Source organism: Rhinatrema bivittatum, chromosome 10 (assembly GCF_901001135.1).
Source record: "Rhinatrema bivittatum chromosome 10, aRhiBiv1.1, whole genome shotgun sequence".
Lineage (NCBI taxonomy): Eukaryota > Metazoa > Chordata > Amphibia > Gymnophiona > Rhinatrematidae > Rhinatrema > Rhinatrema bivittatum.
The window spans coordinates 128,143,447-128,158,278 of record NC_042624.1 but is presented as its reverse complement, the minus strand read 5'-3'; the positions used below and the strand labels follow the sequence as shown (position 1 = coordinate 128,158,278).

Below are 14,832 nucleotides of genomic sequence, written 5' to 3'. Positions count from 1 at the left end.
ATCTCAGAGACATGGTGGAAAGAGGACAACCAATGGGACAGTGCTATACCGGGGTACAAATTATATCGCAATGACAGAGAGGAGCACCCAGGAGGCGGTGTGGTGGCTTATGTCTGGGATTGGCATAGAGTCCAACAGGATAAACATCCTGCATGAGACTAAATGCACAATTGAATCTTTACGGGTAGAAATCCCTGTGTGTGCTGGGGAAGGAGTATAATGATAGGAGTATACTACCATCCACCCGGCGAAGATGGTTAGAGGGACAGTGAAAATTATTAGGGAAGCTAACCAAATTGAAATCTCCCATTTTTACTGCACTACCAATTACCCCAAGATTGACTTGATAAGTGAAACATCAGGGCATGCTTGAGAGATAAAGTTCCTGGATGGAATAAAAGACAGTTTTTTGGAGCAATTGGTTCAGGAACAGATGAGAGAAGGAGCAATTTTAAATCTAATTCTCAGTGGAGCACCAATTTGGTGAGAGAGGTAACGGTGGTGGGCCTCTTGGCAATAATGATCATAATATTATCAAATTTGTATTAATGACTGGAAGGGGGACAGTAAGTAAATCCATGGCTCTAGCACTAACATTTCAAAAGGGAAACTTTGATAAAATGAGAAAAATAGTTTAAAAAAAAAAACCACAAAGGTGCAGCTACAAAAGTAAAAGGTGTGCAAAAGGCGTGAACATTGTTAAAAAAAAAAAAATTACCATCCTAGAAGCACAGTCCAGATGTATTACATGGTGGAAGGAAGACAAAATGATTACCGGCATGGTGTTGCGCTGGAGGTGGCCTGGTGCAGGATTGGTACGGCCCTCTGGTCGGACCCAGAGAGCGCCTGCCACCAGAAGGCGGAGCACACGAGAAAGAGAGGCTAGCTGGAACTTCGCCAATAACAGTCCAGGGTTTCCGCAGGTTGAGCCCTTGGGTACCTGGACTTAGGTGGGCCTCAGATGGTCTTCCGGAGAGGTACGGGGGTGTGCCCACCACGAGCAAGGGTGCGGGCTGATGCAAGGAGGATGGACCAGGCCTGAACTGGAAGCTCCAGAGATCTCACAGGGAGGTAACAGTTCAGGAAGGTTCTCTGGGCGAGACAGGCAGCGCCTGCGGGTTGAATCCAAGCAGGTTGGTCTGGTAGTCACGATAGGCCAGAAGAGTGTGTCCGAGTGAAGTGCAAGGGTATCCATCCAGAAGTGGTCAGCCAAGCAGGGGTCAATACCAGGGTCAGTCCGAGGGTAGTCAAGGCAAGCGAGAGTCAGTTCCAGGCAGCAGATGAAGAGAATGGTCAGGCAGGCAGTGGTCAATTCCAGGCAGAGACGAAGAGAGTAGTCAGGAAGGCCAAGGTCAATACCAGAGATCAGTCCGAGAAGGTACTACCTGAGTAAGGACACAGGACGCAAGAACAAGGATCAGATACAAGGAACAGGCAAACCAGTAGAGCAAGGTGTCGACCCGATTGCCAAGGCGAGGTCCTGAGGACCGGGCCTCGCTATATATAAGGAAGTTATGTGACATCATCATTCTGCGTCCCGACTAAGTTTTCCCGCGCTTGGCCCTTTAAATCTGAGGATGTTGGGTGTGCGAGGCCTAGGGGCGGAGCCGAGGTGGCCGAAGACGCGGAGCCCCGACGGGAGCTCCACTGCGAGGCCTGCGGCATGGAGGAAGCCGGAGAGGGCCGTGGTGAGCGTTGGGATGCCGGGAGCTGGCAGCAGCGGTGAGACTGGAGCTCGTAGAGGGCAGCGTGAGGTGAGCAGGCCGGTCGTGGCACCCTTGCAGCCGGGATGCAACACATGGTTAAAAGATGAGGAGAAAGAGGCTATTTTAACCAAAAGACCTTCATTCAAAAATTGGAAGAAGGATCCAACAGAAGAAAGTAGGATAATGGATAAGCATTAGCAAGTTAAATGTAAGACATTGATAAGAAAGGCTAAAAGAGAATTTAAAAGTTGGCCATAGAGGCAAAAACTCACAATAACTTTTTAAATATATCAGAAGCAGAAAGCCTGCGAGGGAGTCGGTAGGACTGTTAAATGATCGAGGGGTTAAAGGGGCACTTAGAGAAGATAAGGCCATCGCGGAAAGATTAAATGATTTCTTTTCTTCGGTTGTTTACTGAACAGGATGTTGGGGAGGTACCCGTAATGGAGAAGGTTTTCATGGGTAATGATTCAGATGGACTGAACCAAATCACGGTGAACCTAGAAGATGTGGTAGGCCTGATTGACAAATTGAAGAGTAGTAAATCGCCTAGACTAGATGGTATACACCCCAGAGTTCTGAAAGAATTAACAAAATAAATTTTAGACCTATTTCAATTAATTTGTAACCTATCATTAAAATCATCCATTATACCTGAAGATTGAAAGATGGCTAATGCAACCCCCAATATTTAAAAAGGGATCCAGGAGTGATCCCGGAAGCTATAGACCAGTGAGCCTGACTTCAGTACTGGGAAAAATCATGGAAACTGTTATAAAGAATAAAGTTAAAACATTTAGATAGTCATGGTTTGATGGGACACAGCCAGCATGGATTTACCAAGGGAAGTCTTGCCTCGCAAATCTCCTATATTTTTATGAAGGGGTGAATAAACATGTGGACAAAGGTGAACTGGGGGATGTGGTGTATTGGATTTTCAGAAGGCTTCTAAGAAAACTAAAAAGTATTTATTTATTTAAAACTTTTCTATACCGTCGTATAGTAGTGCACCATCACAACGGTTTACAGTCAGGCACAAATATGTGGTTTCTCAATTATCCATAGGTTGCCATTATTATACGGTTACATTGTTCAATAATATACTCTAAATGGGGAATGGTGTGTGGTTACCATTTATGATTAGCTGTCTTTCTAATTTAATACTTAATTGTGAGAAAATAATAAAAATAAGCAATTCTGCTTTTTTCTTGTTGAATAGGAGGCAATGTCCTATTGTGGATTGCCAACTGGTTAAGAGAAAACAGAGAGTAGGGCTAAATGGTAAATTTTACCAATGGAGAATGGTGAATAGTGGAGTGCCCCAGGGATCTGTTCTAGGGCCACCACTTTTTAATATATTCATAAATGTCCTGGAAATGGGAACAAGTGAGGTGATCAAATTTGCCTAGGATCGTGAGATATCGCAAGAGAACCTTGCAAATCTGGGAGTCTGGGCATGCAAATGACAAATGAAATTTAATGTGGACAAGTGCAAAGTGATGTACTTAGGGAAGAGTAACCCAAATTATAGCTACAAAATGCAAGGTTTCACATTAGGAGTCACCATTCAGAAAAAGGATCTAGGCGTTATCGTTGATTATACATTGAAATCTTCAGTTTAGTGTGGCGGTAGCAGCAGCCAAGAAAGCAAACAGAATGCTAGGGTTTATTAGGAAAGGAATGGAGAAAAAACAGAGAATATCATAATGCCTCTGTATCACTCCATGGTGCATCCTCATCTTGTGTTCATATATCATACACAAACAGAATGCTGGGGATTATTAGGAAAGGAATCACTCCATGGTGCATCCTCATCTTGTGTTCATATATCATACACAAACAGAATGCTGGGGATTATTAGGAAAGGAATGGAGAATAAAACAGAGAATATCATAATGTCTCTGTATCACTCCATGGTGCATCCTCATCTTGTGTTCAATATATACAGAAACAGAATGCTGGGGATTATTAGGAAAGGAATCACTCCATGGTGCATCCTCATCTTGTGTTCATATATCATACACAAACAGAATGCTGGGGATTATTAGGAAAGGAATGGAGTATAAAACAGAGAATATCATAATGCCTCTGTATCACTCCATGGTGCATCCTCATCTTGTGTTCATATATCATACACAAACAGAATGCTGGGGATTATTAGGAAAGGACTGGAGAATAAAACAGAGAATATCATAATGTCTCTGTATCACTCCATGGTGCATCCTCATCTTGTGTTCATATATCATACACAAACAGAATGCTGGGGATTATTAGGAAAGGAATGGAGAATAAAACAGAGAATATCATAATGCCTCCGTATCACTCCATGGTGCATCCTTATCTTGTGTTCATATATCATACACAAACAGAATGCTAAGGATTATTAGGAAAGGAATGGAGAATAAAACAGAGAATATCATAATGTCTCTGTATCACTCCATGGTGCATCCTCATCTTGTGTTCGTATATCATACACAAACAGAATGCTGGGGATTATTAGGGAAGGAATGGAGAATAAAACAGAGAATATCATAATGCCTCTGTATCACTCCATGGTGCATCCTCATCTTGTGTTCATATATCATACACAAACAGAATGCTGGGGATTATTAGGAAAGGAATGGAGAATAAAACAGAGAATATCATAATGTCTCTGTATCACTCCATGGTGCATCCTCATCTTGTGTTCATATATCATACACAAACAGAATGCTGGGGATTATTAGGAAAGGAATGGAGAATAAAACAGAGAATATCATAATGTCTCTGTATCACTCCATGGTGCATCCTCATCTTGTGTTCATATATCATACACAAACAGAATGCTGGGGATTATTAGGAAAGGAATGGAGAATAAAACAGAGAATATCATAATGTCTCTGTATCACTCCATGGTGCATCCTCATCTTGTGTTCATATATGATACACATACAGAATGCTGGGGATTATTAGGAAAGGAATGGAGAATAAAACAGAGAATATCGTAATGTCCCTGTGTCACTCCATTGTGCATCCTCATCTTGTGTTCATATATCATACACAAACAGAATGCTGGGGATTATTAGGAAAGGAATGGAGAATAAAACAGAGATATCATAATGTCTCTGTATCACTCCATGGTGCATCCTCATCTTGTGTTCATATATCATACACAAACAGAATGCTGGGGATTATTAGGAAAGGAATGGAGAATAAAACAGAGAATATCATAATGCCTCTGCATTGCTCCATGGTGCAACCTTCTTGAGTATTGTGTGCAGTTCACCACATCTCAAAAAGATGTAGCAGAATTAGAAAAGGTACAGAGAAGGGCGACCAAAATGATAAAGGGGATAGAACGATTCTCCTATAAGGAAAGGCTGAAGAGGTAAGGACTTTTCAGCATGGAGAAGAGACAGTTGATGGAGAAATATGGTAGAGGTTTATAAAATAATGAGTGGAATGGAATGAGTAAACTTTAATTAGTTGTTTACTCATTCAAAAAGTACAAAGACCAGGGAACACACAATGAAGTTACTAGGTACCGTATTTTTCACTCCATAAGACGCACCTAGGGTTCAGAGGGGGAAAATTTTAAAAAAATGGTATGCTAAACTGGCTCCGTTCCTGGGCGTCTGTGCATCTTATGGAGCATCTGTTTCCGGCATTAAAATTAGGGGTGCATACAATTTTTTTTCGTCCCCATTTCGTTTTTGGGTCTGGGGAGAGCCATTTCGGTCCACTCCCTGGTTCAGATAACTTTTATCGTGCTATTTCGTGGGGAAAAAAAACACCCCAACCCTTCAAATTTAATTAAATACAAACCTCCCTAGGAACACCGCATCAAGTGACTCTGACACTTTCTTTTTTAATTATTTGATTTCCACAGAAGACTCCCCTAGTCAGTTAAACAAAGACGTTTTGTTGGAGACTTTGTAGATAAATATTTGCAAATGTGAGCATATTGTGGATAACTTTTGTGGCTTTGTTCTTGGTGAAAGCAACCTCATGGACTTTTCCACCTTTACAAGTTTAGGGATTTTTTTTAGCTAGTTATGATTATATATGAATAGAACTACCACTTGCAGTCTGAACATAATTTTGGAATGAGTCAGCTTTTTTAATCTTTTTTTTAAATTCCCTTTTAATTTTTCTTTTCAATTTATGATAAAAAGTTTCTGTAAAGGCCAAAATCACATTGGGTGAGTTTTTTCCATATTATATTTAAACATTAATCAATGCTATTACTTTGTACCTCACTTTGAGCATAAAATGATAAATTGATAAATATAAGAAAATGCCATACTGGGTCAGACCAAGGGTCCATCAAGCCCAGCATCCTGTTTCCAACAGTGGCCAATCCAGGCCATAAGAACCTGGCAAGTACCCAAAAACTAAGTCTATTCCATGTAACCATTGCTAATGGCAGTGGCTATTCTCTAAGTGAACTTAATAGCAGGTAATGGACTTCTCCTCCAAGAACTTATCCAATCCTTTTTTAAACACAGCTATACTAACTGCAGGAAACCACATTCTCTGGCAACAAATTCCAGAGTTTAATTTTGCGTTGAGTAAAAAAGAACTTTCTCCGATTAGTTTTAAATGTGCCCCATGCTAACTTCATGGAGTGCCCCCTAGTCTTTCTACTATCCGAAAGAGTAAATAACCGATTCACATCTAGACCTCTCATGATTTTAAACACCTCTATCATATCCCCCTCAGTCGTCTCTTCTCCAAGCTGAAAAGTCCTAACCTCTTTAGTCTTTCCTCATAGGGGAGCTGTTCCATCCCCTTTATCATTTTGGTTGCCCTTCTCTGTACCTTCTCCATCGCAATTATATCTTTTTTGAGATGCGGCGACCAGAATTGTACACAGTATTCAAGGTGCGGTCTCACCATGGAGCGATACAGAGGCATTATGACATTTTCCGTTTTATTCACCATTCCCTTCTAATAATTCCCAACATTCTGTTTGCTTTTTTGACTGCCGCAGCACACTGCACCGACGATTTCAATGTGTTATCCACTATGACACCTAGATCTCTTTCTTGGGTTGTAGCACCTAATATGGAACCCAACATTGTGTAACTATAGCATGGGTTATTTTTCCCTATATGCATCACCTTGCACTTATCCACATTAAATTTCATCTGCCATTTGGATGCCCAATATTCCAGTCTCACAAGGTCTTCCTGCAATTTATCACAATCTGCTTGTGATTTAACTACTCTGAACAATTTTGTGTCATCTGCAAATTTGATTATCTCACTCGTCGCATTTCTTTCCAGATCATTTATAAATATATTGAACAGTAAGGGTCCCAATACAGATCCCTGAGGCACTCCACTGTCCACTCCCTTCCACTGAGAAAATTGCCCATTTAATCCTACTCTCTGTTTTCTGTCTTTTAGCCAGTTTGCAATCCACGAAAGGACATTGGCACCTATCCCATGACTTTTTACTTTTCCTAGAAGCCTCTCATGAGGAACTTTGACAAACGCCTTCTGAAAATCCAAGTATACTATATCTACCGGTTCACCTTTATCCACATGTTTATTAACTCCTTCAAAAAAGTGAAGCAGATTTGTGAGGCAAGACTTGCCCTGGGTAAAGCCATGCTGACTTTGTTCCATTAAACCATGTCTTTCTCTATGTTCTGTGATTTTGATGTTTAGAACATTTTCCACTATTTTTCCTGGCACTGAAAGTCAGGCTAATCAGTCTGTAGTTTCCCGGATCGCCCCTGGAGCCCTTTTTAAATATTGGGGTTACATTAGCTATCCTCCAGTCTTCAGGTACAATGGATGATTTTAATGACAGGTTACAAATTTTTACTAATAGGTCTGAAATTTCATTTTTTAGTTCCTTCAGAACTCTGGGGTGTATACCATCCGGTCCAGGTGATTTACTACTCTTCAGTTGGTCAATCAGGCCTACCACATCTTCTAGGTTGACCGTGATTTGATTCAGTCCATCTGAATCATTACCCATGAAAACCTTCTCCATTACGGGTACCTCCCCAACATCCTCTTCAGTAAACACCGAAGCAAAGAAATCATTTAATCTTTCCGCGATGGCCTTATCTTCTCTAAGTGCCCCTTTAACCCCTCGATCATCTAACGGTCCAACTGACTCCCTCACAGGCTTTCTGCTTCGGATATATTTAAAAAAGTTTTTACTGTGAGTTTTTGCCTCCTCAGCCAACTTCATTTCAAATTCTCTCTTAGCCTGTCTTATCAAATTCTTCATTTAACTGTCTTACAATTTTTATGCTTTATCCTATCCTAGCAGGAAACTCTGGTCCTTCATGCAGCACCAACCTAGATAGCACATTCTGTACAGAGACTATCTTTATACCCAAAAAACCACACAATTACCTGTAAATGAACTCCATAAATAATTGTATGGTTTAAAAAAAATAAGGTTAAAACTGAAATGACATAAGAAGGTAGAATAGTAGCTGATGGCCATCTGCTCCCTCTAGAGGGAGCACCTCTATGGAACTTTGAACAAGTGACAGCTAATTATGTGTTATAATATATATCAACAGATAAAGACCATTTGGCCCTTCAAGTCTGTCCAATTGACCCCAACACTGCGCTACTTCCACCAACCTCTACACTGAGAATATGTCAACTGTAAAACCCTGCTGCTCACGCAAAGCAACCTGCCATCTTTTCCCTATTATATCTGAAAATATAACTCCTTTTCTTTGGAGCTTGAGTCAGGTGTACTGTTACATAGTGTAGGTAAGCTTTGACTCCCCATTTAGTCCTGTCCTGCTCTGGGTATGTGAGTAAATGTTTCCATACCCAACCAAAACCCTGACATTCCTTGACCAAAAAAACCTGGGTACTTGCCTTTGCCTTCAGGTTGAAATCCAACCACAACCCCTCGAGCTCCATTGACAAGGCCACGAGATACATCAAGATTCTTAGTGAGCATCACCTGAAACCAGAAGCGGATACAGGATAAAAACCAGATCACATAGAAAGTACATTTTATTCTACTTCCTAAATCATTTCTCCTGTTCTCCCCCATCCCCATCTGTCAGTAGCGTCTCCTATATTTAGATTTGAAACAGTGATATGTCTGTGCTTTATAATACATGTGGTAACTATCACCGTACACAAATGGACGCATCTTAAATCCCCTGTGCATCTAAAAAACGGAGGTTATGCGTATGGCCGTCCTTGCGCAGGCCGCGCACATTTTCAAAGGGGCCTCACGTAACCCCCGTTATGCACCGAAGTGCTGGGCTGGAGGCAACCAGTACAGTGGCCATTTGCTGTTGTGCTGGGGAAGTGCGGGCGCGCGCAAGTTACTACTGCTGTGGAAGAGGAGCAAAGGGTAAAACAACACTTTGGGGGTTAGATAGGATAGGGGTGGGGAGGAAAGGGGAAGGGAGGTGGGTTGGAAAGTTCACTCCCAGTCCGCTCCTTAATTGGAGCGGATTGGGAGGGAGATGTGAGAGGCCCGATCTCGTCGCCACACATACATTTTGAAAATTAGGCCTCCAGGCATGCACCACCAGCGCATGCATGTTATAAAATCGGCGCGTCTATGTGTAAGCGCCGGGAAGCGCACACATCTTTAAAAACCTACCCCAAAGCGATGCTAAACATTTACACTGGCTTCCCATATCTTATCGCATTACGTGCAAAATTCTTAGTATTATACACAATCTTTTATACAATACAAATTCATTATGGCTCTGCTCTCTTCTCAGAATTTATAAACCAACAAGACAATTAAGACCAATGGATAAATGCATGCTAGATATACCGTCTATAAAACTTGCACATTTAGAATTTACAAGAAAATGTGCTTTTTCTGTCGCCGGACCAACTCTCTGGAATTCTATCCCAGAAGAAATCTGTTTATTGGCAAATGTAAAAGAATTTCAAAAGGCTTTAAAAACAGATCTCTTTGCCGCTGCATTCAATATCACCTAACAATCCTGTTTACTGAACCTATCGTCATGAATCACAAAAATTCCGCTATTTGATTTTTTTGTTAATTTGTTAAAATTACTTTTTAATAGTTTTGAAAGTATTTGTCTATTTGATTTATTTTATTTGTTTTAATTTTTGTATTTTTATGTATGTTTTACATTTGTAAAACATACATAAACTCCATATTGTAGAATTCCAAAGTTAAAACCAACTTGTTCTTTCCAGACATGTTTCTTGGCCAAGGACTCTTAGGATTGAGTCCAAGAGGTTATAAGGGAGATGGAACTCTTTTCTAGTTTCCATATTTTCACATGCTGAGCCTGAAAAGGGCGGTTTCATTTCTGCTCTCCACTTCCTATATTTAAGTGCACTCAGCAGTCTTCGACTGAAGCCAGGTATCTAGCATGAGAGATTGCAACTCTGAGTAATTTGTGCCAGTCTCTCTCCTGCTGGGATGCTCACTTATCCCTGCAATCCCCATAATAACCTTCAGTCATTTAATTATTACAGCAGACTCGCTTGCTGCAATTAATCCTGTTAGTAATGACACTGAATAATTAATTCAGAAGGATATCTAGCTGCATCCTGTTAGTAAGGACACTGAATTATTAATACAGAAGGATATCTAGCTGCATCCTGTTAGTAAGGAGACTGAATTATTAATACAGAAGGATATCTAGCTGCATCCTGTTAGTAAGGACACTGAATTATTAATTCAGAAGGATATCTAGCTGCATCCTGTTAGTAAGGACACTGAATTATTAATTCAGAAGGATATCTAGCTGCATCCTGTTAGTAAGGACACTGAATTATTAATTCAGAAGGATATCTAGCTGCATCCTGTTAGTAAGGACGCTGAATTATTAATACAGAAGGATATCTAGCTGCATCCTGTTAGACAGTAAGGACGCTGAATTATTAATACAGAAGGATATCTAGCTGCATCCTGTTAGTAAGGACGCTGAATTATTAATACAGAAGGATATCTAGCTGCATCCTGTTAGTAAGGACACTGAATTATTAATACAGAAGGATATCTAGCTGCATCCTGTTAGTAAGGACACTGAATTATTAATACAGAAGGATATCTAGCTGCATCCTGTTAGTAAGGACACTGAATTATTAATAAAGAAGGATATCTAGCTGCATCCTGTTAGTAAGGACACTGAATTATTAATTCAGAAGGATATCTAGCTGCATCCTGTTAGTAAGGACACTGAATTATTAATACAGAAGGATATCTAGCTGCATCCTGTTAGTAAGGACACTGAATTATTAATACAGAAGGATATCTAGCTGCATCCTGTTAGTAAGGACACTGAATTATTAATACAGAAGGATATCTAGCTGCATCCTGTTAGTAATGACACTGAATTATTAATACAGAAGGATATCTAGCTGCATCCTGTTAGTAAGGACACTGAATTATTAATTCAGAAGGATATCTAGCTGCATCCTGTTAGTAAGGACACTGAATTATTAATACAGAAGGATATCTAGCTGCATCCTGTTAGTAAGGACACTGAATTATTAATACAGAAGGATATCTAGCTGCATCCTGTTAGTAAGGACACTGAATTATTAATTCAGAAGGATATCTAGCTGCATCCTGTTAGTAATGACACTGAATTATTAATTCAGAAGGATATCTAGCTGCATCCTGTTAGTAAGGACACTGAATTATTAATACAGAAGGATATCTAGCTGCATCCTGTTAGTAATGACACTGAATTATTAATTCAGAAGGATATCTAGCTGCATCCTGTTAGTAAGGACACTGAATTATTAATACAGAAGGATATCTAGCTGCATCCTGTTAGACAGTAAGGAAATGCTTACTGTGGTCTTTAGGATTTATATTATTGGTCCAACTAGTGATAAACGTATTGCATAGGGGGTAGAATTTTTAGGGAAGGGTGGGGGAGAAGGCGGAGACACTGAGATTACAATTTATGTTCTTTGATGTATTGAATGTGCTTTACAGCTGATAGAGATGTTTTCTTTCCAAGTTGTATATCCTGATGTATTGCTCTGATCTTAATCTCTGTGGTAAAATCCAATAAAATTATTGCCAACCCCCTTCCCCCCCCCCCAAAAAAAAAAAAACCCAGGACTTTAATATAGAGGTCAATCTTACAGAGGCCTAAATCCAAGCAAGAACGTTTGTTCTTTGTGCTGCACTTACCTGGGCTCCTTTCTTCAACTGGATGAATTGAGCAACTGGACTGTGTGCATCAATAGTTTTCACTAGCACAGGGTCACTATCTAAGGCTTCAAATGTGTGTATTTCTCCTGGTGGACAAAAAAAAGATAAGAGTACAGAGATTATGGAGACAAATTACCTACGGTCTTGCAAATCCTGCAGGTATTCTTTACCCACAATAATTTAACTATTGTCTCCTCAAAAGTATCTGCACACATTTCCATCTGTTTCTGTGTGGCATGTTTTTAAGGAAAATAAAGTACAGAGACAGTAACTTATAAAACCGGCGTGCAGGTGCGCGTATTCATCAGCCCACACCCAGGGACATGACGATTTTCTAAATACATGCACCTATGTCGCTTCTTTTTTTAAATCATTTTTATTAGATCAAAAGATAACACGTACAACAATGTCAATGAAACATCATAACTGCAAATAGATTGGCGTAACATCAGAAATAGCAACTAAGTACAAATATTTGCTTCAATTTATGTCTGAAAGGTTTCCCCACCTGGCAACTAAAAGCTTTACATAAGGTTGTAAGGGATACAAGTAATAATAAAATAATAAAATAGAAAGAATGATAAAGAAGAGCACATAGGAAATTCAGAGGGAATTCGAGGGAACGTGTGAGATAATCATGATGAATAGTTTAAGAAGAGGCCAGAAGTACATATAATTAGTCCACAGGATATAAACACTGAAGCTTGTCATCATATCCACCAAGCTAGAAAAGAGTGATGATAGAGGTTCTGGGGTTCCACTCAAACTTGGTCCTCCAACCAATGAATAGATGGTCTCCAGACCCTACGAAAAGATGCCAAATGGTTATGGGGTACTGCGCTAAGACGGCCAAGTTGGTAAGTTGGTAAGAGCTATGCAGTCGGTGCTGTACTTTGGCAAGACTAGGTATCTGATTAGATTTCCAGTGTGCTGCAAGTTCAATTCTCGCTGCAATAACTACCTGTTGTGCAAAGCGCCGAGCCTCTTTATGTATCATATCTATGGGTAGGTTCAATAAAACATGCCAGGGTTTTGCTTGCAGGGACAGTTGGAGAACAGAGGAAACCCAAGCGAGCATGTTTGGCCAATAGTAGTTTAACTTCTTCCACTGCCAGCAGATATAATACGTGCCAACACTCCCACAACTCCTCCAACAGCTCTCTGTAGCAGGGGTATAATGCCATCTATATAACATCTTATAACAATTTTCCTGCAGACCTACTGATATGGAGCATTTGTGAGCTGCCGTAAAGATGTCATCCCAATCAGTGTTATCCAGGATGTGCTCAAAGTCAGCAAACCATGTGGTTTGTTGATTGGAGATGCCCACAGGCCTTCTATTTAATAAGGCATATATTTTGGATATTAGTCCCCACAAGACGTGAGCATTCATACAAACATTTTCAAATAGAGAACCGGATAAGCGTAATATGCCAGCTCTAGTCGCCCTTCCCACAAAATGATATAATTTAGCATACAGCAAAAAGTCCACTTCTGTCAGATGGTAACAGATGCAGAGCTCCTCCTGTACCTTGTATCTGTTCAAGACGGGTAATGCCAGCAGCTACCCAAATCTGGGAAGCCCTTGTCTGCAGGGACTCGGGAGAACTGCATTAGTAAACAAATGTGTTAGTAGTGTGTGTTGTTCTACTCCAATTAAGAAGGATTTCCATTGGTTCCACACTAACGGGCGGATTTTAAAAGCCTTGTTTGCGTAAATCCACCTGGATTTACGCGAGCAGGGCCTTGCGCACCGGCGCGCCTATTTTCCATAGGCCGCCGGCGCGCGCAGGTCCCGGGGTTTTCGGAAGGGGGCGTGTCGGGGCGGGACCGAACGACGCGGCGTTTTGGGGGCGGGCCCGGGGGCGTGGTTTCGGCCCGGGGCATTCCGAGGGTGTGGCCGTGCCCTCCGGAACCGCCCCCCGGGTCGGGTCTCGGCACGCCAGCAGCCCGCTGGCGTGCGTGGATTTATGTCTCCCTCCGGGAGGCTTAAATCCATGGATAAAGGTAGGGGGGGGTTTAGATAGGGCCGGGGGGGTGGGTTAGGTAGAGGAAGGGAGGGGAAGGTGAGGGGAGGGCGAAAGAGCTTTCCCTCCGAGGCCACTCCGATTTCGGAGCGACCTCGGAGGGAATGGAGGCAGGCTGCGCGGCTTGGCGCGCGCCGGCTGCCCAAAATCGGCAGCCTTGCGCGCACCGATCCAGGATTTTAGAGGATACGCGCGGCTATGCGCGTATCTTATAAAATCCAGCGTACTTTTGTTTGCGCCTGCTGCGCAAACAAAAGTACGCGATCGCGCAGTTTTTAAAAATCTACCCCTCTAAGAGTTGTGTCCAGAGCACAAGGTAGGTAAGAAATCGTACTCCATGTGGCCTTATGTTGCCAGGGTAACGCAGACAATGGCACATCCCCTAGCATCGCTTGTTCCAGTAAAACCCATTGTGGGACAGGTGTGTTTCTAAGGAGAACTTCCAATGCTCGTAGCTGGGCTGCACAGTAGTACCAAGTTACATTCGGCACATTCAATCCACCTCTGCTCTTTGGGAGATATAATATTGCCCTAGATACCCTTGGTGGCTGTTTGCGCCAGATGAAGCCACAAATTAGTTGTTGCCACAGGAAAGAAGGGATGAGGATGGGAATGGTGGTGAAAAAATATAATAACTGGGATAAAACATTCATTTTAAAGATGACTATATGACCCAACCAAGAAAGCGTGATCTAGACCATCGCTCCATGTCCCCACGAATGGACTGAATAAGAGGGGTATAATTCAGTGTAAACAGCTGGTTTGCGTGAGACCCAATACGTACACCCAAATACTTTAAAGCTGTCTTCGCCCATTTGAAAGGATACTGGTTCTTAAGGATTGGTACCGCGGTCTTGGGGAAGGTAAGATTTAGTATTTCCGATTTATTATAGTTCACTTTGAGACCTGAGGCTGTGCTAAAGTTAGCTAATTCCTTCATGGTGCCTGGAAGGGAAGAG

At 41.5% G+C, this 14,832-nt stretch overlaps 1 protein-coding gene across 3 annotated transcripts in view; it reads right to left on the bottom strand.

Annotated features, from left to right (window-relative positions):
- The window catches only part of LOC115100118 (ATP-dependent DNA helicase PIF1-like), a gene marked incomplete at its 5' end in the record, with an annotated part of 57,057 nt that overhangs the window by 24,608 nt on the left and 17,617 nt on the right, over window positions 1-14,832 (bottom strand). For all 3 annotated transcript variants that reach the window (XM_029618348.1, XM_029618351.1, XM_029618350.1), the window contains 2 exon segments: window positions 8,546-8,633; window positions 11,826-11,932. In XM_029618348.1, the coding sequence (XP_029474208.1) occupies window positions 8,546-8,633; window positions 11,826-11,932 (195 nt within the window).